Source organism: Pipistrellus kuhlii, unplaced genomic scaffold (genome assembly GCF_014108245.1).
Source record: "Pipistrellus kuhlii isolate mPipKuh1 unplaced genomic scaffold, mPipKuh1.p scaffold_m20_p_29, whole genome shotgun sequence".
Taxonomy (NCBI): Eukaryota; Metazoa; Chordata; class Mammalia; order Chiroptera; family Vespertilionidae; genus Pipistrellus; species Pipistrellus kuhlii.
Window position 1 is genome coordinate 1020458 of NW_023425528.1, and position 27977 is coordinate 1048434.

Consider the following 27977-nt stretch of genomic DNA (forward strand, 5'->3'; position numbering starts at 1 on the left):
ACAGGATCTTTGACCTCATGGGGGCACCCATCTTGTGTGTTGTCCTGATACAATAAAACTCCAAAAGAAAACAAAAGGAGGAAACTTTTGACACTGGACTGGGCAATCATTTTTTGGATATATTACCAAAAGTGTAAGCAACAAAAACAAAAATTAACAAATAGGACTATATCAAGCTAAAAAGAAAGATTCTGCACAACAAATTAGACAATAAACAATAAAAAGGAAACTTGTGGAATGGGAGAAAATATTTTCAAACCATATATTGGACAAGAAATTTATATCCAAAATATATAAAGAGCTCATACAACTTAGTAACATAAACCAAAGGATCCAATTTTTAAAATGGGTAGAGAAATTACATAAATATTTTTCCCCCAAAGAAGACATATATACATGAAAAGATAGCATCACTAATCATCAGGAAAATGAAAATAAAAACCATGATTAGATATCATCTCACACCTGTTAGAATAACTGTTATTAAGAAGATAAGAAATCTGGTGAGGATGTGATGATAAGGGAACCCTTGTAAATTGGAAATGTAAATTGGTATAATCACTGTGGAACACAGTATGAAGGTTATTCAAATAATTCAAAATAGAACTATCACAAGATTCAACAATTCCACTTCTAGGTATATATCATAAGGAAATGAAAACAGGGTTTTGAAGAGACATATTTTCCCCTTGTTTATTTGCAGTATTATTCACAATAGCAAAGATAGTGAAACCACTTGAGTATCTGCCAATGGGTGAATGAATAAAGAAGTTAGGACATACACAAACACACACACACATTCACACACACACACACACACACACACACACACACACACACACATTCCAGCAATAAGAAAGAAGAAAATCATATCATTTGCAACAATAGGGATGGAGCTTAAAATTTTACACTAAGTGAGATAAATAAGACAGGGAAATACAAATATTGTATGATATCACTTATAGGTGGAATCTAAAAAAGTCAAATATATAAATAGAGAGTAGAATGAAGATTGCTAGTGACTGTGGGTGGGGAAATTGAGGATATGTTGTTTAAGGTTACAAACTTGGAACTAGCAGATTAGTAAATCCAGAGAACTAATTCACAGCATACTAATTACAGTCAACAATATTGTATTATAAACTTGAAAGTTGCTAGGAGATAAGATATTGTTTCCACCACAACTAATGATGTGATAGAGGTATTAGCTAATGCTATAGTCATAAACATATTGTAATATATAAATGTATCAAGTTAACATGTTATACACCTAAAATGTAAACAATTAGTATGCCAATTATATTTAAATAAAAAAAGAAATATGAACACAAAATACTCACCAAAATGCTAGCACACTGAATCCAACAACATATTAAAAAATTACACTATGTACATATGTTAAAATATGTACACAGATAATAATTTAATAAAAAAAATTGCACACTATGATCAAGTGGGTTTTATCCCAGGTATGCAAAGTTGGCTTAATATTAGTAGAATAAAAAACAAATAACACATCATTATATCAATAGATCCATAAAAAGCATTTAAAAATAATAAAAACACTCAAAAAACAAGAAATAGAAGAGAACTATTCAAGTTGATAAAAGGCATTTATGAAAAAACCCACCGATAATTTTTTAATGGTGAAAAACTCATTGTTTCCCCCCTAAGATCAGAAACAAAGCAGGGCTTTTCACTCTGGCCGCTTCTATTCATCATTGTACTAGAGTTTCTAGAAAGGGAAATTAGAAAAAAAAAAAGTAATCTATATTGAAATGGAAGAACTTAAAACTATCTTTGCTTGCAGATGCCAGGATCTTGAATATATCGATAGAAAATACTAAAGAATCCATTAAAAATTAGTGGAACTGATAAATGACTCAGTAATATTGCAAAAACCAATCTAACAATAAAATTAAGAAATATAATTTATAATGTCATTGAAAAGAATAAAGTATCTAGGGATAAATTTAATGAAAAAAAAACACACAAAACTTTAAACTTGAAAGCTACAAAACATTTTTGAATATAGTGAAAAATTTAAATGAATGAAAAAAAATTATGGTCATTGGTCAGAAGATTTAAAATTATTAAGATGGCAAGTAGTATTCCCCCAAATAATCTAAAGATTAACAAGATTCCTTTCAACTCCCAGCAGACTTTTATTTTTTTGTAGAAATGGACAAACCAGTTCCAAAATTCATGTAAGTACCCAGAATAGTAAAAATAATTTTTCAATAGAAGAACAGGTAGGATAACTCACAGCTCCTGATTTTGAAACATACTATAAAGCAATGGTAATCAAGGCCTTGTGGTAATGAGATTAGAATAGATGTATAAACCAATAGAATATAATTGAGAGTCCACAAGCATAAGTAAACTCATAGAAACCAAAAGAAGATTAGTGGTTTCTGTAGTCTGGGGGGAAGGGAAAATGAGAAATGACTCCTGATAGGTACTTTTTTTTCTGGTGTCATGAAAATGTTCTGTAATTAAGCAGTGGTGATGGTTTACAACCTTTGTAAATACAGCAAAAACTATGGAATTATACACTTTTAATTGATAAATTTTAAGGTATATTAATTATATCATGATAAAGAGAAAAAAAAGTAGTAGAGAAATATCAGGGGAACAATAAAGACATAAGATAACTAGAAAAAATGTCAAAAGTAAGGACCTAAATTCAATAATATCAATAATCACATTAAGTGTAAATCACCTAGGCAATCTAATAAAAAGATTAAGATAGATTTGATAAAATGTTTTAAAAAGAGAGATCAATACTTTGCTGCTTACATAAGATATATTTTATATTTTTTACTTTAAGATTTTTAAAAAATCGAGTTTAGAGAGAGGAAGAGAGAAACATTGATGAGAGAGAGAGAAACATAGATGTGAGAGAAGAACATTGATCTGTTGCCGCCGCATATGCCCTGACTGGGGATCAAACTGAAACCTGAGTATATGGAATTGAACCTGTCACCTTTTGATGCAGAGGATGACATTCCAACAAACTGAACCACATTGGCCAGGGAATATGAAATATATTTTAATTACAAACACATATAGGTTTATAAAAAATTGAAGTATATGTTAATGAAATAATATGCATAACATATTATAGTAGATATAATATTTTATGCAAATATTTGTTTTAGATAACATATATTTAATAATATGATTATTAGAGGCAAAGAAAGAGGTTGCATAACTATGCATAGATTAATATAGTAGGATACTATAATAATTAAAAAAATATGTGCACCTAATAAAACAGCTCCAAGAAACATGAAACAAAATCCAACAGAATTTAGAGGAGAAACCAATAAATTAAGATTTGTGGTTGGAGATTTCAATGTTAAACTCTCAGATATTAATAAAATTAATGGAAAGAAAAGTAATAAGCATATAGTAGACCTGAATAGCCCTATAAACCAATTAAACATAATTAAAGTTTATATTCCATTTCACATGACTTTGGGATACAAATTCTATTCAAGAGCCCATAGACTATTAACTAGGAGGCACTGAGACATATCTGGGGACATCAAACAAGACTAAAAAAAATTCATATTATAATAAATGAAAGAAATCGAAGAGGCCACAATAATTAGAAGGATAAAGATTGCTCATATATGGAAGGATTAATATAATTAAAATGTCCATGCTCCCCCAAACAATCTACAGATTTAATATAATCCCTATCAAAATACTGATGGGGATCTCCAAAATGGCAGAATAGACAGATGGGTTTTGAGCTTTGTCCCTAAGCATAAAGAGAGAGCAGCTGGAGGTTGCACTGGGATTGTTTGTCAGCAAGCTGAGGGACAGGTGAACTCCAAGAGAAGGCGAAGGACTGCTGATCGGAGTTCCCTTGACAGGGAAGCACCCATGGCGGGGCTGGATCCCCTCCTGCAGCTACCTACTGGCTTGGACAAGGAAATCTCGCCATCTTTAAAGGAAAATTGGATCTTGTCAGAGGCCTGAATATCCACAGCTGCAGCGACCATGGAGCAGCTGTGAGCTCCAGAACACCGGTTCCAGGTAGCTCAAACACTTGGACTCAAAGGAGTGCTCCAACGCACTACAAAAAGGTCAGATTTCATGGGGATAGGGTGAGTCCCGAGGAAAACAGAAGTCCACGCCTCGTGGAAGCTGGAAGACTGGGATGGTGTTTACAAGGAGAAGCCCCAGGCTGTTTGGCTGGTGTGACCTGTGATTGTGGGAGAGGCTCCTAATAGGGCGGATATCTAAAGAGCAACCCATTTTGATCTGATGTGGAAGGATAGCCGGTGTGTTTCAGGGCAGTGCAGTCGGATCGGACTTGCCCACCAGCCTCGGCAGATCAGTTGAGTGTCACAGAGGAAAAAAAAAGCAAAAAAAAAAAACAAAAAAAAAAAACACAAACAAACAAAAAAAACCGCTAGAGAGGCTTTAGAGCCCAGAAAGTCAACCCAGAAACACTGCACCCGGAGGTTAAATCACAAATTGACCTTAGTGTGATAAAAAATCAATAAAGTCCTACTTAAAAATCAGGACTGGATTACAACACTGAAGAGCAGTGAAACTCAGGGAACTGCAATACTGTCCAGACTGGAAAACAGGCATGCCAAACAGAACAATAGAGGAAGTGAATGACCTTTACTACTGCACATTTTATTTAATTTAAAAAATATTTTTTTTAAATCTTAAAATTTTTGTTTTTATTTTTATTACTTGCAACATTTACTCAAGAAACTATTTTTTCTTTTTCCTCACTTGATTTTGCCTTTTTATTATTACATTTTTATTTGTAATCAGCATTATTACTACTACTATTTTACCTGTTTTATCTTATTTACTTTTTTTTATTATTATTACTTTTTTTAAGTGTCATATTATTTGTTCTTTATTTTACTTTGGGATTAGTGTTCTACAGTCTATTTTCACTTTTCCTTCACCAATGCTTTATTCTATCTCAACTCTACCTTTATGCCATCACTCTCTTCCTAACCTTTCTCCCTTTGGTGTCCTGTTTATCTTAACCCTTTCCTGCTTTAGATTTTCTTTATTCTTTCTGTTTACCCCCTGCTAAAATTTCTGAATATCTAATTTGTGAATATCTAATTTCCAACCCCCTGCTCCAAGTCCATACACACCTCCATTTTCGCAGTCCTAAAAAACAACAAACAAACAAACAAACAAACAAACAAAAAACCATTTTTCTCTCTATCCTTTTGTAGTTGTATGTTGAATGTAAACTGTATAGAAGTTTTATGCTTTTTTGTGAGATTGTTTTGATTATTCTTTTTGTTTGATTGTATGTTTTTGTTATCTGTGTTTTAGTTAGTTTTAACTTCTGCTTTCCCTTTACTCGCTTGATATTAGATGGTGTTGTAGGTTGAATTAATCTCCAGATACTTTTTGCGGACATTGGCTGTGATTAATGGTTGTTCTATTGGAGTTTCCTCCCCATATATATAGTTAGTTCGTCCTTTCTCTCTTAGTATCATTCTAATCTCTCTCTCTCTCTCTCTCTCTCTCTCTCTCTCTCTCTCTCTGTCTCTCTCTCTCTCTCTTTCTCTCTCTCTCTTTAAAATATATTTTATTGATCTTTTACAGAGAGGAAGGGAGAGAGATAGAGAGCTAGAAATGTCGATGAGAGAGAAACATTGACCAGCTGCCTCTTGCACACCCCCTACCGGGGATGTGCCCGCAACCAAGGTACATGCCCTTGACCGGAATCTAACCTGGGACCTTTCAGTCTGCAGAGTGACGCTCTACCACTGAGCCAAACCAGTTTCGGCTCTTTTTTTTCTTTTCCCAATTTCATTTTGCCACTTTTTTTTTTCCCTTTCTTTTTACTCTTCTATCTCTCCTAGACCCTAATTTGCCTTTCTCTTATGGGCACCTTTATTGGAGGTTATTAATATCGCAAATACATTTCTGTTCAGTGCCTTGTGTGTTGTAACTGGTTGTGTTTTGTTTTGTGCCTTTAAATCAATGCAGGACAGAGAGAATTATATAACCAGACATCCTGAAAAGAGATACCATGGGGAGAAAAAGAAAAAGCATGCATACGAAAGAAAAGCAGGCATCATCAGAAAAGGAAGTAAACTAGTTAGAGGCAAGTAACCTACCAGAGCAAGAATTCAGAGAAATGATCATAAGATGGCTAACAAGAACGAAAGACAAATTTGACAATATGAATAAGAACCAAGAGGAAATGAAGATGAACCAAGAAGAAATGAAAAATGACATCGCTACTGTAAATAACTCAATAGAAAGCATAAAGAGTAGACTAGAAGAAGCAGAGGACGGCATCAGTGAGCTAGAAGCCAAGATGGAAAAAAATACCCAATTAGAGCAGCTTCTGGAAAAAAAAATTAAAAAGCAAGAGGAGAGCCTAAGGGAGCTTTGGAACAATACAAAACAAAACAATATTCTCATAATAGGGTTTTCAAAAGGAAAGGAAACTGGGAAAGACATAGAAAACCTGTTTCAAGAAATAATGATAGAAAACTTTCCTGAGCTAGAGATGAAAAAACCCCACACAAATCCAAGAAGCTCGCAGAGTCCCAAGCAAAATGAATCCAAAAAGACTGAAGCCAAGGCACATTATAATTAAATTGGCAAACACCAACGTCAAAGGAAGAATCTTAAAAACATCCAGAGAGAGACAGAAAGTTACATATAAAGGAACCCCCATCAGACTAACAACTGATTTCTCAACAGAAACTCATCAGGCCAGAAGGAAATGGGATGAAATATACAAAGTCATGCAAAGGAAGGGTCTGAATCCAAGAATACTGTACCCAGCAAAGCTCCTGATTTCACCTTCAATTGAAGGTGAAATCAGGAGCTTCACAGACAAAAACAGACTAAGGGAATTTATCACCACCAAACCAGCAATGCAAGAAATGCTAAAGGGTCTATTGTAAAAATAAAAAAATAAATAAGACAAGAAGAAAGAACACAGGGGAATAAAATAAACATGAAGACAAATAAGTATCTAATAATAACTTTAAATGTAAATGGATTAAATGACCTAATCAAAAGACAAAGGGTAATGGGTTGGATAAGTAAACCAGACCCATATATTTGCTGTCTACAAGAAACCCATTTCAGAAAAATGATGCATACAGACTGAGGGGTGAAGGGATGGAAAAAGGTTTTCTAGGCATATGGAAATGAAAAAAAAGCTGGGGTAGAAATACCTATATCTGACAAATTAGATCTCCAAGTGCAGGACATAACAAGAGATAATGAAGGCCACTTCATAATACTAAAAGGAGAAATCCAACAAGAAGAAATAACCCTGGTAAACATATATGCACCCAATATGGGAGCAACCAAATACATAAAAAACTGCTGAAGGACATTAAGGGAGAGATTAATAGCAATACAATCATAGTAGGATATTTTAATACCCCACTGTCACCTTTGGACAAATCATCTAAACAAAAAATTAGCAAAGAAATATCAATCCTAAATGACTCACTAGACCAGATGGAATTAATCGACATCTTCAGAGCATTCCACCCCAAAACCACAGAATATACTTTCTTCTCAAGTGCACATGGGTCATTTTCAAAGATAGACCAAATGTTGGGACATAGGCAGAGTCTCTTCAAATTCAAGAGGATAGAAATCATACCAAGCAACTTCTCAGATCACAGTGGCATAAAACTGGAAATCAACTACAATAAAAGTAATCCAAAGAAATAAAACACATGGAGACTAAAAAGCATGCTATTAAACAAGGACTGAGTTACCAGAGAAATCGAGGAAGAAATTAAAAACATTCTGGCAACAAATGACAATGAAAACACAACACTCCAAAATCTATGGGACATAACAAAAGTAGTGTTGAAAGGGAAGTTCATAGCTCTACAAGCCTACTGCAAAAAAACAAGAAAAAATGGTAACACATTATTTAATTCTACAACTCAAAGAGTTAGAAAAAGAGCAATAAGAAAAGCCCAGTGTAAGCAGAAGGAAGGAAATAATAAAAATCAGAGCGGAGATAAATGACATAGAGACCAAAAAAAACAATATAAAAGATCAACAAAACCAAGAGTTGGTTCTTTGAAAGGCAAAACAAGATTGATGAACCTCTAGCCAGGCTAACCAAGAAACAAAGAGAGAGGATCCAAATAAACAAAATCAGAACTGAATGAGGTGAAATAACTACAGACCCCACTAAGATACAAAGGATTGTTACAAAATACTATGAACAACTCTATTCCAACAAACTGCACAACCTGGAGGAAATGGACTCATTCCAAGAAAAATATAACCTTCCAAAACTCAACCTAGAAGAATCTAAAAATCTCAGTAGATCAGTGACTTTGGAAGAAATTGAAACAGTCATCAAAAAGCTTCCAGCCAACAAAAGCCCAGGGCCAGATGGCTTCACAGGAGAGTTTTACCAACAGTCAAGGAAGAACTAAAACCTATCCTCCTCAGACTATTCCAAAAAATTCAAGAGGAAGGAACAGTTCCAAACTCCTTCTATGAAGCCAGCATCTAATACCAAAACCAGATAAAGACAACACAATGAAAGAGAATTACTGGCCAGTATCCCTCATGAACATATTATAGATGCCAAAATCCTCAACAAAATTCTAGGAAATCAGATCCAGCAGCACATCAGAAAGATAATTCACCATGACCAAGTAGGATTTATTCTGGGAATGCAAGGATGGTGCAATATCTGCAAATCAATAATTGTGATACATCACATAAAAAATTGAGAGATAAAAATTATATAGTCATATCAATTGATGCAGAAAAAGCATTTGATAAAATCCAACACCATTTCCTGATAAAAACTCTCAACAAGGCGGGAATAGAAGGATCATAACTCAACATAATAAAAGCTATATAGATAATCCCATAGCAAACATCATACTCAATTGGTAGAAACTAAAAACATTACCCCTAAGAACAGGAATACAGGGTGCCCACTCTAAACATTCCTCTTTGACATAGTACTGGAAGTACTGGCCATTGCAATTAGACAAGAAGAAGAAATAAAAGGCATCCAAACTGTAAAAGAAGAAATAAAATTGAACTTATTTGCAGATGACTTGATATTGTACATAAAACACCCAAAAGACTCCATCAAAAAACAAATAGACTTAATAAATGAATTTGGAAAATTAAAGCCAAGAAATCTATGTCACTTCTATACACCAATAGTGAATTTACAGAAACAGAGATTAAAAAAGCAATCCCATTTAACATCACACCAAAAAAATTAAGGTACCTAGGAATAAACCTAACTAAGGAGGTGAAAGACCTATACGCAGAAAACTACACAACACTGAAAAAAGAGATAGAGGAAGATGTAAACAGATGGAAGAATATACCATGTTCCTGGATTGGTAGAATCAACATTATCAAAATACCCATACTTCCCAAAGCAATTTATAGGTTCAATGCACTCCCCATTGAAATATCAATGGCATATTTCACAGACCTAGAAAGAACTCTCCAAATTCATCTGGAACAAACAAAGACCCTGAAGAGCTACAGCAATCCTGAGAAAGAAGAATAAAGTAGGCGGGATCTCAATACCAGATTTCAAGCTGTATTACAAAGCCACTGTTCTCAAAACAGCCTGGTACTGGCAAAAGAAGAGACATATAGATCAACGGAATAGAATAGAGAATCCAGGTATCAACCTAAATCACTATTTGGTTGACACCTTTGTCAATTAATATTTGACAAAGGAGGTCCAAATATACAATGGGGTCAAGACAGTCTCTTCAATAAATGGTGTTGGGAAAATTGGACAGATACATGCAAAAGAATGATACTGGATCACCAACTTACACCATACACAAAAATAAACTCAAAATGGATGCAGGACTTAAACATAAGATGGGAAACCATAAAAATACTAGAGGTATCCGCAGGCAGTAAAAGTTCAGAGGTATGCTAAAAGAACTTCACTGATACTGCCCCTAGGGCAATGGAAGCTAAAGAGAAAATAAACAAATGTAAAAAACTTTTTTACAGCAAAAGAAACCATCAACAAAACTATAAGAAAGCACAGTGTATGGGAAAAAATATTTGTAAATGTTATCACTGATAAAGGTCTAATCTCCAACATCTATAGACAGCTTATGCAACTAAATAAAAGGAAGATAAATGATCCAATTAAAAAATTGGCAATGGACCTAAATAGAATCTTTTCAAAAGAAGACAGAAGGAAGTCCAAGAGGCACATGAAATTATGCTCAATGTCACTAATTATCTGAGAGATGCAAATCAAAACGACAATGCGGTACCATCTCACACCTGTCAGAATGGCTATCATCAACAAATCAACAAACGTCAAGTGTTGGTGAGGATGCGTGGAAAAAGGAACCCTAGTGCATTGCTGGTGGGAATGCAGACTGGTGCAACCACTGTGGAGAACAGTTTCGAATTTCCTCAAAACAAACAAACAAACAAACAAACAAAAAAACAAAAACAAAAAAAAAAAACACCTTAAAATGGAACTCCCATTTGACCCAGAAATCCCATTCCTAGGAATATATCCTAAGAAACTAGAAACACCAATCAAAAAGGATTTATGTACCCCTAAGTTCATAGCAGCACAATTTATAATATCTAAGATTTGGAAACAGCCTAGGTGCCCGTCAGCAGATTGGATAAAATACTATGGTACATCTACACAATGGAATACTACGCTGCCATAAAAAGAAGACATTCTTATCATTTGCAGCAACCCTAATGGAATTGGAGAACATTATGCTGAGTAAAATAAGCCAGTCAATGAAAGAAAAACACCACATGATCTCACTCATTTATGGATAATAAGGAACATTATAAACTGATGAACCAAAAGATAGATACAGAGATAGTAAAGCAACAATCAGACTGTCAAATTACAGTGGGGAGGGTAGGGAGATATGGGGGAGATAATAGATCAACTGAAGACTTGTATGCATGCATATAAGCATAACCAATGGACACAAAACTCTGGGGAGGGAGGGCATGTATGAAAGTGGTGGAGAAATTGGTAAGATATGCACACATATAATACCTTAATAAAAAATGAAAGAAAAAAATACTGATGGCCCTTTCCTCATCACTAGAAGAATAATTCTAAAATTTATATGGAACAAAATTATACTGAATAGCCAACTCAATTTTAAGAAAGAAGAACATGTCATCTCAAAATGTAAAGAATGCAGTTAATGTGGTGGTGCCTATAGGGAAATTTCAGTTCATTAAAAGCTAATATTAGTAAAGAAGGAAAATCTTAAATAAATGATCTATGCTTTCAAAATAAGTAACTACACAAAGAATAGCAATTTGAGCCCAAAACAAAGCAGAACAATGCAAATATTAAAGATAAAATTATAAATCGTTAAAATATATGAAAATAAAGAAAAATCCGTGAAATAAAGAGATGGCTAGAATTGATGAAAATTCAGTCAAACAAATTAAGAAAAACAGAGAAGATACAAATTACCAATATCAGGAATGAAGTAAGGGAATCCATGACAGAGCCTATAAATAGTAACAGATCACAAGTGAAAAACTGTAAGCCAATATATTTGACAACTTAGATGATATGAACAGATTCTTTAATAGACACAAACTTATCAAAGTTCACAACAGAAGTTATAAAAAACTCAAATAACTATTATCTATTAAAGAAATAGACATCCCACTTCAAAATTTTCTTAGGATAAAAACGCTAGGCCTGAATAGTTTTAGTGGTGAATGAGAAAGAGATAGATAGAGATAGCGATAGAGATATAGAGATAGGAGAGAGAGAGAGAGATGGAAAGAGAAACATCAATGTGTGTGTGTGTGTGTGCGTGTGTGTGTGTGTGTGTGTGTGTGTGTGAGAGAGAGAGAGAGAGAGAGAGAGAGAGAGAGAGAGAGAGAGAGAGAGAGAAACATCAATTGGCTGCCTCCCACATGCTCCCCTACCGGAGAATGAACCAACAACTTGGGTATATGCCCTGACCAGGAATTTAACCTGCTACCCTTTGGTATACAGGAGGACACTCCAATCAACTGAGCTACAGCAGCTAGGGATCTACTATATATTTAAGGAAACAATCATACCAATTCTAAATTCTTCCTTAAAACAAAGGAAAAATATTCCTTACACTTCCCATGAGGACAATATTACCTTAATTCCAAAATTGTAAAAACACATAACATGAAAACTATAGAACAATGCTCTTCATGATCATAGATGCATAATTTTTAAACAGAATTTTAACATTTTGAATCCACTAGTAAACAGAAAATGAAGGTATCATGACCAAATGGTGTTTATTCCAGGGATAAAGGATTCATTAACATTCAAATATCAATTCATATAATTTCCCATATCACAAGATTAAAATAAGAAAAACATGATAATCTCGTAGATACCAATAAACTTTTGTGAAATTCATGATAATTACTCTAAAAAAACTAGTGTTGAACAAAAACTCCCTTAACTGGATAAAGCAAGCAAACAAAAAAAACCCCCTAAAACTGCCATCATACTTAATTGTGAATGATTAAATGTCTTTTCTTCAATAAAAGAATGAAGCAAGTTTAGCTGCCTTTACCATTTATGCTATTTAACATTGTATTGGAGGTGCCAGGTCAGGCAAAAAAAAAAAAAAAAAAAAAAAAAAAAAGATCCCAACAAATTTATATAAATTGTTCAGATCAGAAATAAAGAAGCAAAGTATATTTATAGATTTTATGATCATCTGTGTCAAAGCTTTAAAAGAATATATGGAAAGCTATTGGAAATATTAAATGAGTTTAACAAGTTTTCAGAATAAAAATTATATTTCTATGTAAGAAGGATGAATAATTAGATATTGAAATTTTAAAAAGATGGATAAAAATTAGAGACAATTAAAAATATGTACAAGAATATGAACCACAAAACAATGCTAATAGAAATTATCTATATTATGTTTAGGGATCAGATTATTGAGCTTTGTTAAAATGTCAATTCTCAAATTGATTCATAGACAATGCAATCTTAACTAAAATTCCATTTAAATTTTTTTGGTAAAAACTTCCCATTAAATCCTGTGGTTTTTATGGAAATGCAAAGGATCTAGAATATCCAAAACAGTTTTGAAAAGAAGAGCAAAATAAGAGAATTCACACTATATGATTTCAATACTTACTATATATAGCTACATTGCTAGTTGAACATGGAGAGATGGAGAACTTTAGTTCTTGTTGTTATGGATGTCCCTAGCTCACTAAAGAAAGTAAAATATGTTCTTCAGATATGATGAGAACCATCTCTTTAACAGATAAAGATGAGAAGGAGGTGTGGTTGCATAAATAATTAATGACAAAAACCTTAAACAAAGAAGAGAGCAACTGAAGGAGTTGAAAGACTAGAATGTGAGATATATTAAGGACAGATTGTGTTGATTAGCTATGAGAAAGAAAGAAAAGCGGTCTAAAATGATTTCAGGTTTCTTTTGGGTAAATGGGAGGTGCTGTTGCTATTCACTTGGGAAACAAAAATGTTGGAGGAGGAAAAACTAAAGATGGAGAAGGGTGATGAGAGCAATCTAGATGAGATGGCATTTGAGATATATATCCAACATCTCTATTCCATAGACAACTTAAGCTAGAGATCTGAATATAATGTGGATAAAATAAATAGAAATATTTATTTCAAAGTTATCAGTAGGTGGATTTTAGTTATTTCTGCAGAAGAAGGAAGCCAGGAAAACTGTATAAGCAATGGGGAAAACAGAGTCTTAGGGGAGAGTGAAGTTAAAGTAGAATATGAAAAAAATGAAGAGCAGCAGAAAGAAAAATAGTGAAAAACAAGAAAAAGAATGTCCATAGCATGCAGAGAAAAAGAAAATTATGAGAAAAGCATTCTCAACTGTTTGAATGCTGCAGAGGGAGCAAAAAAATGAAAAAAATAATAATTTAAGTGTGGTCCATGGATACCTGAGTGTCTATACTCTTTCTTTCTTTCTTTCTTTCTTTTTTTTTTCTTTTTCTTTTTTTAAGAAATTTTATTGATTTCAGAGAGGAAGGGAGAGGGAGAGAGAGAGAGATAGAAACATCAGTGACGGGAGAGAATCATTGACCAAATGCCTCCTGCACTCCCCATACTGGTGATCAAGCCTGCAACCTGAGGAATGTGCTCTGACCAGAATCAAACCATGACATTCTGGTTCATAGGTCAATGTTCAACCACTTAGCCACATCGAACAGGCTACAACTCTTTCAATGGTTTTGTGAAGTCAAAACTATTTTCATAATAATATTAATGTGTTATTTGCTGTCATTATTGTGTTTAAATTTTTACTACTGGTACAAAATAGTTGGTAAAACTGCTGGCACCTCAGCATAAAACAGGATAATGACACCAAATTGTACAAGTAGTCATTGGATAGTTCATCATCACAGTTTCAGGAAACAAAATGGCCAATTTTACATATGAATGCTTCTGATCAGGCAGTTAACAATAATTTTGACCTTTTATGTTCTATTTATTTTAAAATATATTTTTATTGATTTCAGAGAAAGCAAGAAATAGAAACATCAGTGATGAGAGAGAATCATTGATTTGCTGCCTCCTGCATGTCCCCTACTAGGGATTGAGCCCACAACCTGGGCATGTGCCCTTGACTGGAATTGAACCCGGGAGTCTTCAGTCCACAGGCCAACACTCTATCCACTGAGAAAAACCAGCTAGGGTTAATTTTGACTTCTTAAATAATCCATGAGATGAAATGGAAGTACACATAGAGCACTTCTGCTGCATTTTGATATAAGATGGTTGCTCTGAGGAAAAGCACTTATGCAATTGTTGGAGTTGGAAGGTGAACCAGCTCCTTTTTCATGGAGTAATATTTTTACTTGAAAGAATGACTGCCAGAAACTTGTGTGTTACTCAGACTTGGATATTTGGCAGCTATTTTCTCAAAAATAGATGAGTTGAACCTGTCATGTCAAGAAAAAAAAAAAAGATGACATTTGCTGCTAATGATAAAATTTGAGCTTTCAAGTGAATATTGGAACTTTGGAAAACTTGTATCTATCCCTTAGAATTTGACACCTTCCCAGTATTAATAGACTTTTTGGATAAGATTGGTAGAGATTATTAATGCGTGTGATTTTTTTAAAATCCTGTATTAACATTTGGAAAACCTGCACAACTCAGAGAACCACTATTTCCCTAATGAACTATGCTTAATGTCACAAAATAAGGCACAGGTACAACATCCACTCAGAATGCAAGACAGACTAGCTGATTTTAATATGAAAAATTCAGTGATATGATTTCTGATATTACATTTCAACTAAATTTAAGAAACTACCACTCAATGAGTTTTCATGTAGTCTCAAAGAAGAATGCTCACTATTATCTAAAAACATTATAAAAATAATTTTGTGTGTGAGGATATGTATTTTCTTCACATAATTCAATCAAAGCAACATACCTCAACAGATTAGATGCAAAAGCAGTGATGAGAATCTAGTTGTTTTCTATTAAGTCAAATGACAAAGATATTTTTCTTATTTACCCTTTTAGTTCTGTTTATATTTTTAAAATATATTTTATTGATTTGTTTTTTACAGAGAGGAAGGGAGAGGGATAGAGAGTTAGAAACATCGATGAGAGAAACATCAACCAGCTGTCTCCTGCACACCACCTACTGTGGATGTGCCTGCAAACAAGGTACATGCCCTTGACCAGAATCAAACCTTTCAGTCCACAGGCCGATGCTCTATCCACTGAGCCAAACCAGTTTGGGCCTCTGTTCATTTTTTGTACAGAAACTGTATTATATATACCACTCTTTGACCTATGTCTTCCAGATCAATTAAATATTTCATCATTATAAAGTCAATTAAATAATTATTATTTTTTGGCTGAAAAGTCTATTCTGACAGGTTATTATTGGGTCGGCAGCTAAGTAATTGCGGGTTTCACACACATATGGCTTCAGTTGAATTTTTAGGTTTGCAGACGTAGTACAAATGTAAAACACATTTTGTTATTTGGTAGTTGGCTATTCAGCTGTTAATCAGTGAAAAAAGTTTTTTGATCTGTTTTGTAGTTTTCGTTTGGCGTTCGTTGAAAAATGGAAAATCAAAAGGAACATTTTCGTCATATTTTGCTTTTTTATTTCCACAAGGGAAAAACGCATTGCAAGCTCATAAAAAGTTATGTGCTGTTTATGGTGACGAAGCCTTAAAAGAACGGCAGTGTCAAAATTGGTTTGCCAAATTTCGTTCTGGTGATTTTTCACTCAAAGATGAAAAACGCTCTGGTCGTCCAGTTGAAGTTGATGACGCCCTAATCAAAGCAATAATCAATTCGGACTGTCACAGTACAACACGTGAGATTGCAGAGAAGCTTCATGTATCACATACATGCATTGAAAATCACTTAAAACAACTTGGCTATGTTCAAAAACTCGATACATGGGTTCCTCACGAACTGAAAGAATCACAGTTAACACAACGCATTAGCAGCTGCGATTTGCTAAAGAAACGTAATGAAAATGATCCATTTTTAAAACGACTGATAACTGGCGATGAAAAATGGGTTGTTTACAACAATATCAAGCGGAAAAGATCGTGGAGCAGGCCAGGTGAACCAACTCAAACAACATCAAAAGCTGATATTCATCAAAAGAAGGTTTTGTTATCAGTTTGGTGGGATTACAAAGGAATTGTCTACTTTGAACTCTTACCACCCAACCGAACGATCAATTCTGATGTCTACATTGAACAACTAACGAAATTAAACAATGCAGTTGAAGAAAGGCGGCCTGAATTGACAAATCGAAAAGGTGTTGTATTCCATCATGACAATGCAAGGCCACACACATCTTTGGTCACTCGGCAAAAATTAATGGAGCTTGGTTGGGATGTTTTGCCACATCCACCATATAGTCCTGACCTTGCACCATCTGATTACTTTTTGTTTCGATCTTTACAAAACTCCTTGAATGGTAAAAATTTCAATAATGATGATGATGTCAAATCGTACCTGATTCAGTTTTTTGCTAATAAAAACCAGAAGTTTTTTGAACGTGGGATTATGATGCTGCCTGAAAGATGGCAAGAGGTCATTGATCAAAATGGGCAATACATTACAGAATAAAGTTATTTAGTTCCATGAAAAAATTGTCTTTGATTTTCTTTTAAAAATCCGCAAGTACTTAGTTGCCGACCCAATAATATAGTTAGATAATTTTTCTGTTGGTTAGTGTTTGCAGTACCATCTTATTTCTTACTTTCCTTATTGATTTGTATATGCTTCATATAAACACATAGTTGGATTATTTTTCAAATCCTGCCTGAACAGTTTTAGAATATTTAGTCCCATTTAGAATGAATGTAATTATAGATATACAGTTGAATTTTGCACAAGATGAATCTGAACTGTGTGTGTCTACTTATACATGGATTTTTTAGTAAATATATTGGAAAATGTTTTGGAGATTTGCAATAATTTAAAAAAAAACTCTCAAATGGACGGCATAATTTAGAAATATAAAAAAATTAAGAAAAAAGTATGTCGTAAATGCATACAATATATGTAGATAGTAGTCTATTTTATCATTTGCTATAATAAAATATATGTAAATCTACAATGAAAAGTTAAAATTTATCCAAACTTATGCACATATTGCCCCATTTACAATTGAGAGAAATGTAAACAAACATAAAGATGCAGTATTAAGTCATAACAGCATAAAATTAACTGTAGTACATATTATACTACTGCAATAATTTTGTAACCACCTCTTGTTACTATTGCAGTGAGCTCAAGTTTTGCAAATATCTGCTTCAAATGCCATGTGACTTAATCCTCTCTGTGTGAGTAGTTTGCCTCCCTAATAAACAGTGTATCACAGTAAAAAGTGATCTCTCACAGTTTTCACATATTTTTTCATCATGTTTCATGCAATACCATAAACTTTGAATAGCACCATGAAACCCATATGAAGTGCCACTAGTAATGCTGGAAGTGCCCTAAGAAGGAGAGAAAACTCATGACAGCATAAGAAATAGTTGGATTGCTTGATATACACCATAGATTGAGGACTGCAGCTTGCCTGCCATGTCAAAAGACATAAATCCACCATAAGAACCACTGTAAAAAGACAAAAGGACGTTTATGAATCCATAGCTGAAGCTACACCTACACCAGCAAAAACAAAAACATTGTAATTTTTGCAAAATACCTTTTTATTTAATATTAAAAATTAAGCTTTTATGTCGGTTCTGAATTGCTAAAAGAAAGGCACACCTATAGATTAGAATATGATTAGAGAAAAACAAAGTTATTATGTGACAAATTAAAGAAAAGGGAAGATCTAATACTGGAGAATTTAATGCCAGCAAAAGAAGTTTGGATAATTTTAGAAAGATATGATATTCAACTTAAAAAAAATCAAGATAATAGGAGAAATGACTTTTGCAAACCAAGGCAGCAAATTCCCAGATGTCATTAAGAAAATCACTGAAAGAAAGGATATCTGCCAGTGAACAGGTTTTAATTGCAGATAAAAGTGTCCTATTCTGGAAAAACAATTTCACAAAGAACATTTATTACTAAGGAAGAGAAGCAAGTATCAGGATTTAAGGCACGAAGGGATAGGCTAATTCTACTGTTTTGTGCAAATGCAGTCAGGTTTATTATCAGGAGTACCTTTATCTATACAGTTTATAACCCTAAGCCTTGAAAGGAAAAGATAAATACCAGCTGCCAATCTTTTGGTTAAACAAAGAAAAGGACTGGACATGAGACCCATTCTTCCTGACTGGTTGAATTGATGTTTAGTCCCTGAAATCAGAAAGTGCCTTACCATAAGGTGACATCCTTAAAAAAAATTCTTCTGATATTGGACAATGTCCCTGGCCACCCAGAATCCTATGAGTTGAGCACTAAGGGCATCAAAGTGGTCTACTTGCCCCCAAACACGTTTCTAATTCAGCAGCTAGATAGGGGATGATAAGGATTGTTAAAGCTCATCATACATGGTTTCTATGGAAAAGATGGTCAACACTATGGGAGAAAAATCTCGATAGAGCATCATGAAAATCTTAAAGGATTACAGCATTGAAGACACTATCATTGTTACATACAGAAAAAAACAACATGAAAGCCAGCAAGCCTGAAATAATAAATTCATGCTGTGCCCAAATGTTATGCATAACTTTACAGGATGTATAATACAGCCAAACAAGGAAATCATGAAAGAGGTTGTGAATATGTTAAAAAAAAAAAAAGTGTGTGTGTGTGTGTGTGTGTGTGTGTGTGTGTGTGTGTGTGTAGGATTTCAAGATACGTGTCTTGGAAAAATTTAAGAGCTAATAGACACCATGACAAAGGAATTAATAAGAAATGACTTGATGGAGATGAGTGCTTCCAAACCAGTACCAATGAGAAAGAAGACATAGAAAAAGCAGTGTCAGAAAGCAAATTATTAGACAACCAGAGGCTAGGTGCATAGAATTGTGCACATTGAAAGGAAATTAATTAGAAGGTGGCCAGTGGGGCAGGACTGGGTGAAACAGGCAAGACATGCCCTGGAGCCAACCTCCTGTGGTTCCTCCCTGGACTGCCATACCTGGGGCAGCGCTGGGGCTCAAATATTCTTGGGCTGCTTTGGTCTACAGTTGAATTTCTGTATGTTCTTTATTTCAGGCAGTGTATGCTTAATTTATGACTGGTCATTTTCCATTTTTTGGCATTCTTACTAAGGTCCTTGAAGGTCTCACTAAGCTCCTCGTAGGTTCATCAAGTTTCTTGGCGGTTTTTAGAAGATTCTTGAGTAACCTTATAAATGTGGTTTTGAACTCTATGTCCAATAGTTTGGTTTCCTCCATTTCTTTCATTCATGACATGTTTCTTTGTCTCATTTTGGCTGCTTCCCTGTGTTGATGGGGTGACTTTGTGTGGTAGGTGACCTATAGGGATGAGTGGCCCTGCCTCTCCAATCACCTGAGGTAGATGCTCTTCGTGCACCCCTTTCTGGGCTGAGTGCAAAGTCTTGGTGTAGTTAAGCCTTGATTGCTGTTGGTACACTGGGAGGAATTGACCTCCAAGCCAATTGCTGTGAGGATTTGCTGTATCTATAATGGAAGAACTGCTGCGCTGGAGACACACTTATGGGACAGGACTTGCTTCAGTGGGGCTTTGGTGCTCACTGAGTCTGCCTCTTGATTTTGTCACTTATAGATATGAGGAGTTGAAATCTGGTGTCATCTCACACTGACTATTAGGTACACTGGCTTCTGGATCTCCATTCGGGTGCAGGTCAGCTACTGTTTGAGGCCACCTAGCAGGAGCTACAGTGAGAACTACAGTTTTTTCTTCTTTGCTTGGGGTTTTGAGGTTTTGGTCTGACCAGAGCTGCAGTTTGTTAGGTTAAATTGTGATAGGGGAGGCCATTCAAATGCAAAAGCCACTGCATGGAGCTTGGGTTGGTTTGTAGATTGTGTGGGATGAGGTAGCAGAGAGTCACTAGGCTAGGGCATGGCAAACAGTGATGGCTGCACAGCTCTGCAAGCAAGCCACCCTCACTTTTGAACCTGATGGCAGATAGTCCAGCTTCTCCCTGTAGGAGTTTGGTTCCCCAGTGTCTCCCCAGCAACTGGATTTCAGAGTAATTGGGAGCTTATCTCCCTTGGGCTTGAAAAAAGCAACTCCCGTCACCAGCCTGGTTCACGTACCTCCATACCTCAGCTGTTCAGAGCTTGTGCATGCCTCAATGCTCTTTTCTCTTTCCTTCTAGTTGTAGAACTTCCACTCAGCCAGATTTCCCGTGGTTCTGGGTGAGTTTTTGTCTTTTAATTGTAGTTTTGATATTGTTGTGTGAGGCAGCAGTTTAGGTGTTTACCTATGCTGCCGTCTTTGTTTCCTCTCAACTTATCTGTTTTTTATGTGTATGTATTCATGGAAAAATCTAATAACTGTGATTCAAGAACTGTATGAGACATTTTAGTGTCATCATAATCATTGCTTAAGTATTCATCTTATAAAGCATTGTGTGCAAGACTTGTAGGGAAGTGAGTGATAGCTAATATAAAGTAATAATGTGTTAACTTTCTTGCTGTTTTGTAACTTTGCTTTCAAAGAATTACATTACCATATAGTATACCTCTCTTATAATTGAAGAAATGCACTATTATTATAAGTGATTTAAAAATGTAACAATGTTTCTAATACTGTATTATGAATATGACTGTAATATTGTGTGCCATAAAATTTTTATAATGATTTATTCCTTACTGTGAAGCAATTGTATCAATTGTACTAGGTTGTTATAAAATAGTCATATTGCTGCTTCTTTATAATCAATGCATGAATCATTATAAATAAATCTGAATTTTTTTACATTATTTTTTTCATTTTTGATGTCTAATATTAGCAATACATATGTCATAACATATACAGTACTTTATGTCATATAAGAAAATATTGATGTAGGTACTGAGAAACAACAATTCATCTTATAAAGCAATGAAGCAAATTTATGGTATCAATAAATATATTATACTACAGTGCTGCAAATGTATTTTCTCTTCCTTATGATTTTCTCTTTTAAAAATAAAATTTATATTTTTATTAAATTTATTGGGATGACATTAGTTAATAAAATTCTATAATATATCATCTGTCTATTGTACTATGTGTTTTACATTTATTTCCTCTAGCTTGCTTTATTATAAAAATACAGTACATAACACAAATCACATACACCATATGTGTTGATCAACTGTTTATGTTATTGGGAAAGTTAAGTTTTACATAAGCTTTGAGGGAGTCAAAATTTATATAGGGATTTTCAGTTGTGGGTGGGGTTATACCCCTAACCTCCACATTGTTCAAGCATCAACTGTATTTGGTTTTATTTCTGCCATTTAAGTATGTGTTTTCCCTCCTGATCTTTTAGTGCCTCCTTTTGGATTTGCTTCATTATCCAGGCGTCTTCAAACTACGGCCCGCGGGCCACATGCGGCCCGCAGAGGAGTCTGATCCGGCCCGCCAGGTTTTTTGGGCAGTGAGCGCAGCCGAGGTGTTACAGTAGGAATTAGTAGTTCATATAGTCCGGCCCTCCAGCTCTCTGAGGGACCGTGATCTGGCCCCCACTTTAAAAGCTTGAGGACCCCTGATCTATACTAATAAAAGAGTAATATGCTAATTCGACCAAGATACCTTCTGGAGACTTTCCAGACATCCTTCCAGACAAAGCCAGGGACTTGGCCAGCCTGCAAACTGCCCCTAAACAGTCCTCAGCCCCTAACCCAGGTTGGCCACGCCATCCAGCAGGGACCCTTACCCTCATGGGGGTATGGTCAGCCTGCAAACTGCCCTAGACCCCCCAGGCCAGCTCTGCCCTCCAAGGAGACCCCCCTTCAGGCAGACCAGCCGGCCTCCGCCCATGCACCAGGCCTCTATCTAATAAAAGGGTAATATGCTAATTAGTCCAGGATACCTTTTGGACATCCTTCTGGACAAAGCAATGGTGATGAGGTTGAGGCAGAGGCAGTTAGGGGGAATAAGGCCAGGAAGGGAGGGCAGTTGGGGGTGAACAGGCCAACAGGTGGGGCAGTTGGGAGCTATCAGGCTGGTCAGGGAGGGGGAAGTTGGGGGCAATCAGGCCAGCAAGGGGGGATAGTTGGGGGCAAGTAGGCCAGCAGTCAGAGTGGTTAGGGACAATCAAGCAGGCAGGCAGGTGAGCAGTTAGGAGCCAGTGATCCTGGATTGTAAGAGGGTTGTCTGACTGCCAGTTCATCCCCCTAGGAGTCCCAGATTGGAGAGGGTGCAGGCTGGGTTGAGGGACAGCATCCCCGTGCACAAATTTTGTGCACTAGGTCACTAGTACTATAATATTCCTCAATAAATTTGAAAGCTAAACATTTATATTTGTATAATGAATGTACAAAAAGTTATGTAGTATATTTATCAAAGATTAATATAAAATATCATTTTTATCTTTCTCCTGGACAATGAAAAAATTTACTTTCAACCCTCTTTGCTTATATGGTATTAGAAGCCCAGTACATGGGGAAGGGGGGTTCCTCAGCTCAGCCTGCACCTTTTCACAATCTGGGACCCCTTGGGGGAATGTCTGACTGATGGATCAAGCCTAAACCAGCGGTTGGACATCCCCCTTGCAATCTGGACCTCTGGCTCCTAACTGCCTCATTACTCCTAACCACTCTGTGTGCCTGCCTGATTACCCCTAACAACTCACCTGCCTGCCTAATTGCCTGTAACTGCTTGCCTGCCTGCTTGATTGCCCCTAACTGCCTCTGCCTCAGCCCCTGCCATCAAGAAGGACACCCGGAATGATGTCTGGAAGGTCAGTCAGCTGTCCGGTCTAATTATCATATTATGCTTTTATTATTATAGATTGTTTTGTGCATTTTAGTTCTACAATCATTCTGAGCTCCAGAAGACATTGTTATTGTTGTTTAACACAGTCAATATTTATTTTCATTTAGCTACACATTTACCACTTTAATTGCTTCCCGTATCTCCAACCTTTCCATCTGTGGCATTTCCTTTGTTTATGAAGACCTATTAGTGTTTCCTTAAGTGAGTCTGTTTTTGTCATGTTCTCTTAGTTTTTGCTTGTACAATAATGTCTTTATTTCACTTCAATTATTGATATATAAATTTGCTGAGTATATGATTCTAACAGCATTCACTTTTTTTAACCAACACATTAACACTATAATTTCAACCTCTTTTAGCTTTCATTGTTGTTGAGAAGCCATTCACCCATCTTATTGTTTCTCTATTGAAGTTGATCTTTCTTTCTTTATTTTTCTTTAAGGTTAATACTGTTTTTCTTTTTCCTGCAATGTCATTGTGATGAGTCTAAATGTTGATTATTTTTTTATTTATTCTTCTTGAGACTTGTTGAGCTCTTTATGTGTGAGAATGAGTGTTTTTCACCAATTATAAAAGCCATTATTTCTTCAAATATTGTTTTTCTGCCATTCTTTTATCACCTTGTGGAACTCTTCTCACTTTATATCATACTAGAGACACTGTGCATAAAATCCATGCACTTGAGGTGGGGTGGGGTCCATCAGCCTGGATTGTGAAAGGGCACAGGCTAGGCTGAGGGACCCCACCAGTGCACAATTGGGGCTGGGGAGGGACTCAGGAGGTTGGCCAGCCAGGGAGGGACCATAGGAGGGCTCCAGGGTATGTCTGGCCTGTCTTGCTCAGTCCTGATCGGCCAGACCCCAGAAGCAAGCTAACCTTCCGGTTGGAGCATCTGCCCCCAGGTGGTCAGTGCATGTTATAGCAAGCAGTTGAGCAGCCTTAGCATATCATTAGCATATTATGCTTTAATTGGTTGAACAGGTGACCAGACAACTAGACACTTAGAATATTAGGCTTTTATTATATAGGATGTTTATTATCTTCTTATTTTTTCTTCTTTCTTTTATATCCTTCCATTTTTTTCCATCATTCATGATAGTTTCTTCTAACCAGCCTCTAGTAATGCTCTCTTTAGATATGTCTAATTTGTCTTTGAATTCTTAGGTTTTCATGTTATGCTTTATTTCCAGATTTTCTAGTTGTTTCTCAAATCTTAAATGTCACTTTATAGTTTGCATGTTTTGCTAAAATTTTAATTTCAGCTTGGAATTTTTGTGTGCACATTATACATAGTTGTTTAAAGTTTATTTCAGGTAATTGAACTATCTTGAATATCTTTGATTCATTTTTATTATCTTTAATTGTGGTATATCTGGTTCATGTTGTCTTGTCTCTTCATGTGTCTACTTATTATTTACTCCAGTTATTGGAATTGAAAGATTATTGAAAGAAATACTTTGAAGCCTAGAATGATGATTTTTTTTTACCTGTCCCCAAAACTTGGAAACAAAAAGAATATAAAATCATCTTAATCAAATTTCCAGAATAAGATTTTTCTTAATTACATAGATGACTTGAATCAGGCCTAAATAATATAACAAAGTTGGCTTAATTCTGGACCATCCTTATTTCTAGTGCGTAGACATTAGGGATATAAAAAATAAGTTCAAGTTGGTTGACCCTTGCCAGGTTCAATATTCCTATTATGATATCCTTTGTTCATGAGATTATGAAACAAGCTTTCTAAATTGTCAGTCACAGATTTAGGTTCACAAATGCATCACCGGCAAAATGACCCAAAAGTTATAATAATTATTCTGGCTTTTTCTGGATCCCACAATCTTATTAGCTTCACAAGCTTAGAGTATTTTTTCCATATTTTAGTTGTTTTTAGCATAGTCATTATTGGAAGTTAATGCCCCTAATATTCTAATATTTTGTAGGTGATACAATGTGTTTTTTAAAATTTGTTTTTACTCTTGTAAAAAATTTAAATCTATTTTTAATTTTTCAATTGCAATTGACATATGTTATTATATTAGTTTCAGGTGTACACCCCAGTGAATAGACATAACTAACTGAGTGATCATCCTGATAAATCTTGCACCCATCTGACACCATACATAGTTATTAAAATATCATTGGCTGTATTCCCTATGCTGCTCTTTACATTCCCATGGCTATTCTGTAATTACCAATTTATACTTCTTAATCCCTTCACCTTTTTCACTTATCCCCCTGAACATCTATCATCTGGCAATAGTCAAAATGTTATCTGTATCTATGAGTCTCTTTCTGTTCTGCTTGCTTGCTTATTTTTTCTAGATTTAATTATTGATAGATATGTATTTATTGCATTTTTATTGTTCATATTTGTGATATCTTTTTTCTGTTTAAAAAAGAGCCTTTAACATTTCATATGTTACAGATTTGGCGGTGATGAACTTCTTTAGCTTTTTCTTGTCTGGGAAGCTCTTTATCTGTTCTTTGATTCTAAGTGACAGCTTTACTGGGTAGAGTAATTTGGTTGTAGGGCCTTGATTTTCATAACTTTGAATATTTCTTGTCAATCCCTTCTGGCCTGCAAAATTTCTGCTGAGAAATCAGCTAATAGTCTTACAGGAACTTCTTTCTAGGTAACTAAATAAGGAATCACTGGGCCAACTTCAATCATGCCAACATTCACAACATGGGAGTGCCACAGAAGGAAAAGAGAGTGCAAGAAATTAAAAATCTATTTAGAAAAATAATGACAGAGAATTTCCCTAATAGACATACAAGTCCAGGAAGCACAGAAAGTTCAAAACAAGATGAACCAAAGAAGCCCACACCAAGATACATCATAATTAAAATGCAAAAGGTTAAAGACAAAGAAAGAATCTTAAAAGGAGCAAGAGAAAAGCAGTTAGTTACCTAATATTCTAATTTGTAAGCATAAAAAAATGGCATATTTTTAGCAGAGTTCTTTGGGGTAAAGGAGGTAACATCTGTGAACCCTTGAATATGTAGATCAAACTATATATATAGATTCACATTTTTTTGTGGTATAAGTAAGTTCCATTTTTTTGTCCAAAAGTGTTAGTGTGTGTGTGTGTGTGTGTGTGTGTGTGTGTGTGTGTTCACCTACAATGGAATAATCTTAAGTGTTAAATAAATTTATTTTATGGATAAACCCAGAGTCAAAATCTTTAGAGGATATCAGAGAAGATTGTATAGTGGTCTTTATCTTGTTGTAAATGTTACCAGAATCTAACATTAAAAAATTATTTAATAAGACACTAAATATAAGCTCCAACAGAAAGAGAAGAAAAGGAAAACAAGAGAATTGTAGAAGCCCCTATATTCCAATTGGTTAAATTCTGTGTCTTGAATCTTAAGATTATTAAGGCACTCATGAATATCTCAAATTACAAGCAATAAAATGATAATTTCTCTTCTTTAACCTTTCCCAAATCTTTTTGAATAAATAAAGAAGTTTTTCTCTTTCTGTATAATAAAAATCCAAGAAAATATTTGAAAATGGAGGGCAAATATATTTTAGGTTAATCAACAGCATAAACTTAGTCATGTTTACTTCATGAAGATTCCTATGCAATATTAATATTTCCACTGAAGAAGATATGAAAATAGAATTAAAATATTAAGATCAATATTCTGGGATAGACTTATATTTTATAAGATTTAAATGCTATATTTTTAAAAATTTATATATGCTAGATATCTGTCATCTTTAAAAGATTTTAAACATCTCAAAATTTTGACTCTGTTGTAGAATTCATTGGCATATTAATGCATAAAATAATTTAGCAGAATAAATGGAAAAATTTCAATTAATATTCATACACATTACATTTATTCTATTATTGTTAACCTAAATATCAGGTAAATAGGTTAAGAATAATTTTCAAACAATAATCCCGATTATACGCAATGTTACCGGTCGACGTCTGTCGTTGTTCACAGTACATAATCCGAAGGTATTGAGCATAGCCCTTGCAATTCTAATGGCCAGGAAAGTCATTTACCTATAGAAATTGCCCAAACGATAGCAATCTTCATGATGGCCTTAGTCCGCGAATTGAAACGGCTATGCTCAATAGGATTACGTATTGCTACATACCGATCCAGCGATATAGCGCAGAGGTGCATGATGGACGCTGTCGAAAATAAAACATCTAGCGAGATCCAGACGGGGCACAAAGGTCTGGGGAGTGGCCAGACATAATCTGAAAGAGAACAGAGAGAAGACAAGACCATATTATACAAATAATACTAACTAGTTTTAAATTTTAGTCTACTTATTTTATCTCATAATCTAAACATTTCAAAGAAAGTGAAATTTGGGAAACATTTTCTGTAGTAATGGTGGTGGTGAAGATGATGATGATAATACCTTACATGTTACATACATTATTTTTATTGAGGTAAAATCTATATAAATTAATAAATTTGTATAATTCAATAGTATTTAGTACATTTATAATATTATGCAAGCATCATCTATTTCTAGTTCCAAAATATTTCATTATTCTCAGAGAAAACCACTACCCATTAAGCAGTCACTCCTCATTCTACCCTCCCCCATCCTCTGATAATCTCTAATCTG

General features: G+C 34.8%; 1 protein-coding gene across 1 annotated transcript in view; it reads right to left on the minus strand.

The window, feature by feature from the left end:
• Positions 1-27977, minus strand: part of HTR2C (5-hydroxytryptamine receptor 2C) — a 392965-nt gene that overhangs the window by 60525 nt on the left and 304463 nt on the right. Inside the window, exon 5 of the mRNA XM_036454459.2 lies at positions 27397-27597. Coding sequence (XP_036310352.1) covers positions 27397-27597 — 201 coding nt within the window. The remainder of the gene's footprint in view (positions 1-27396; positions 27598-27977) is intronic.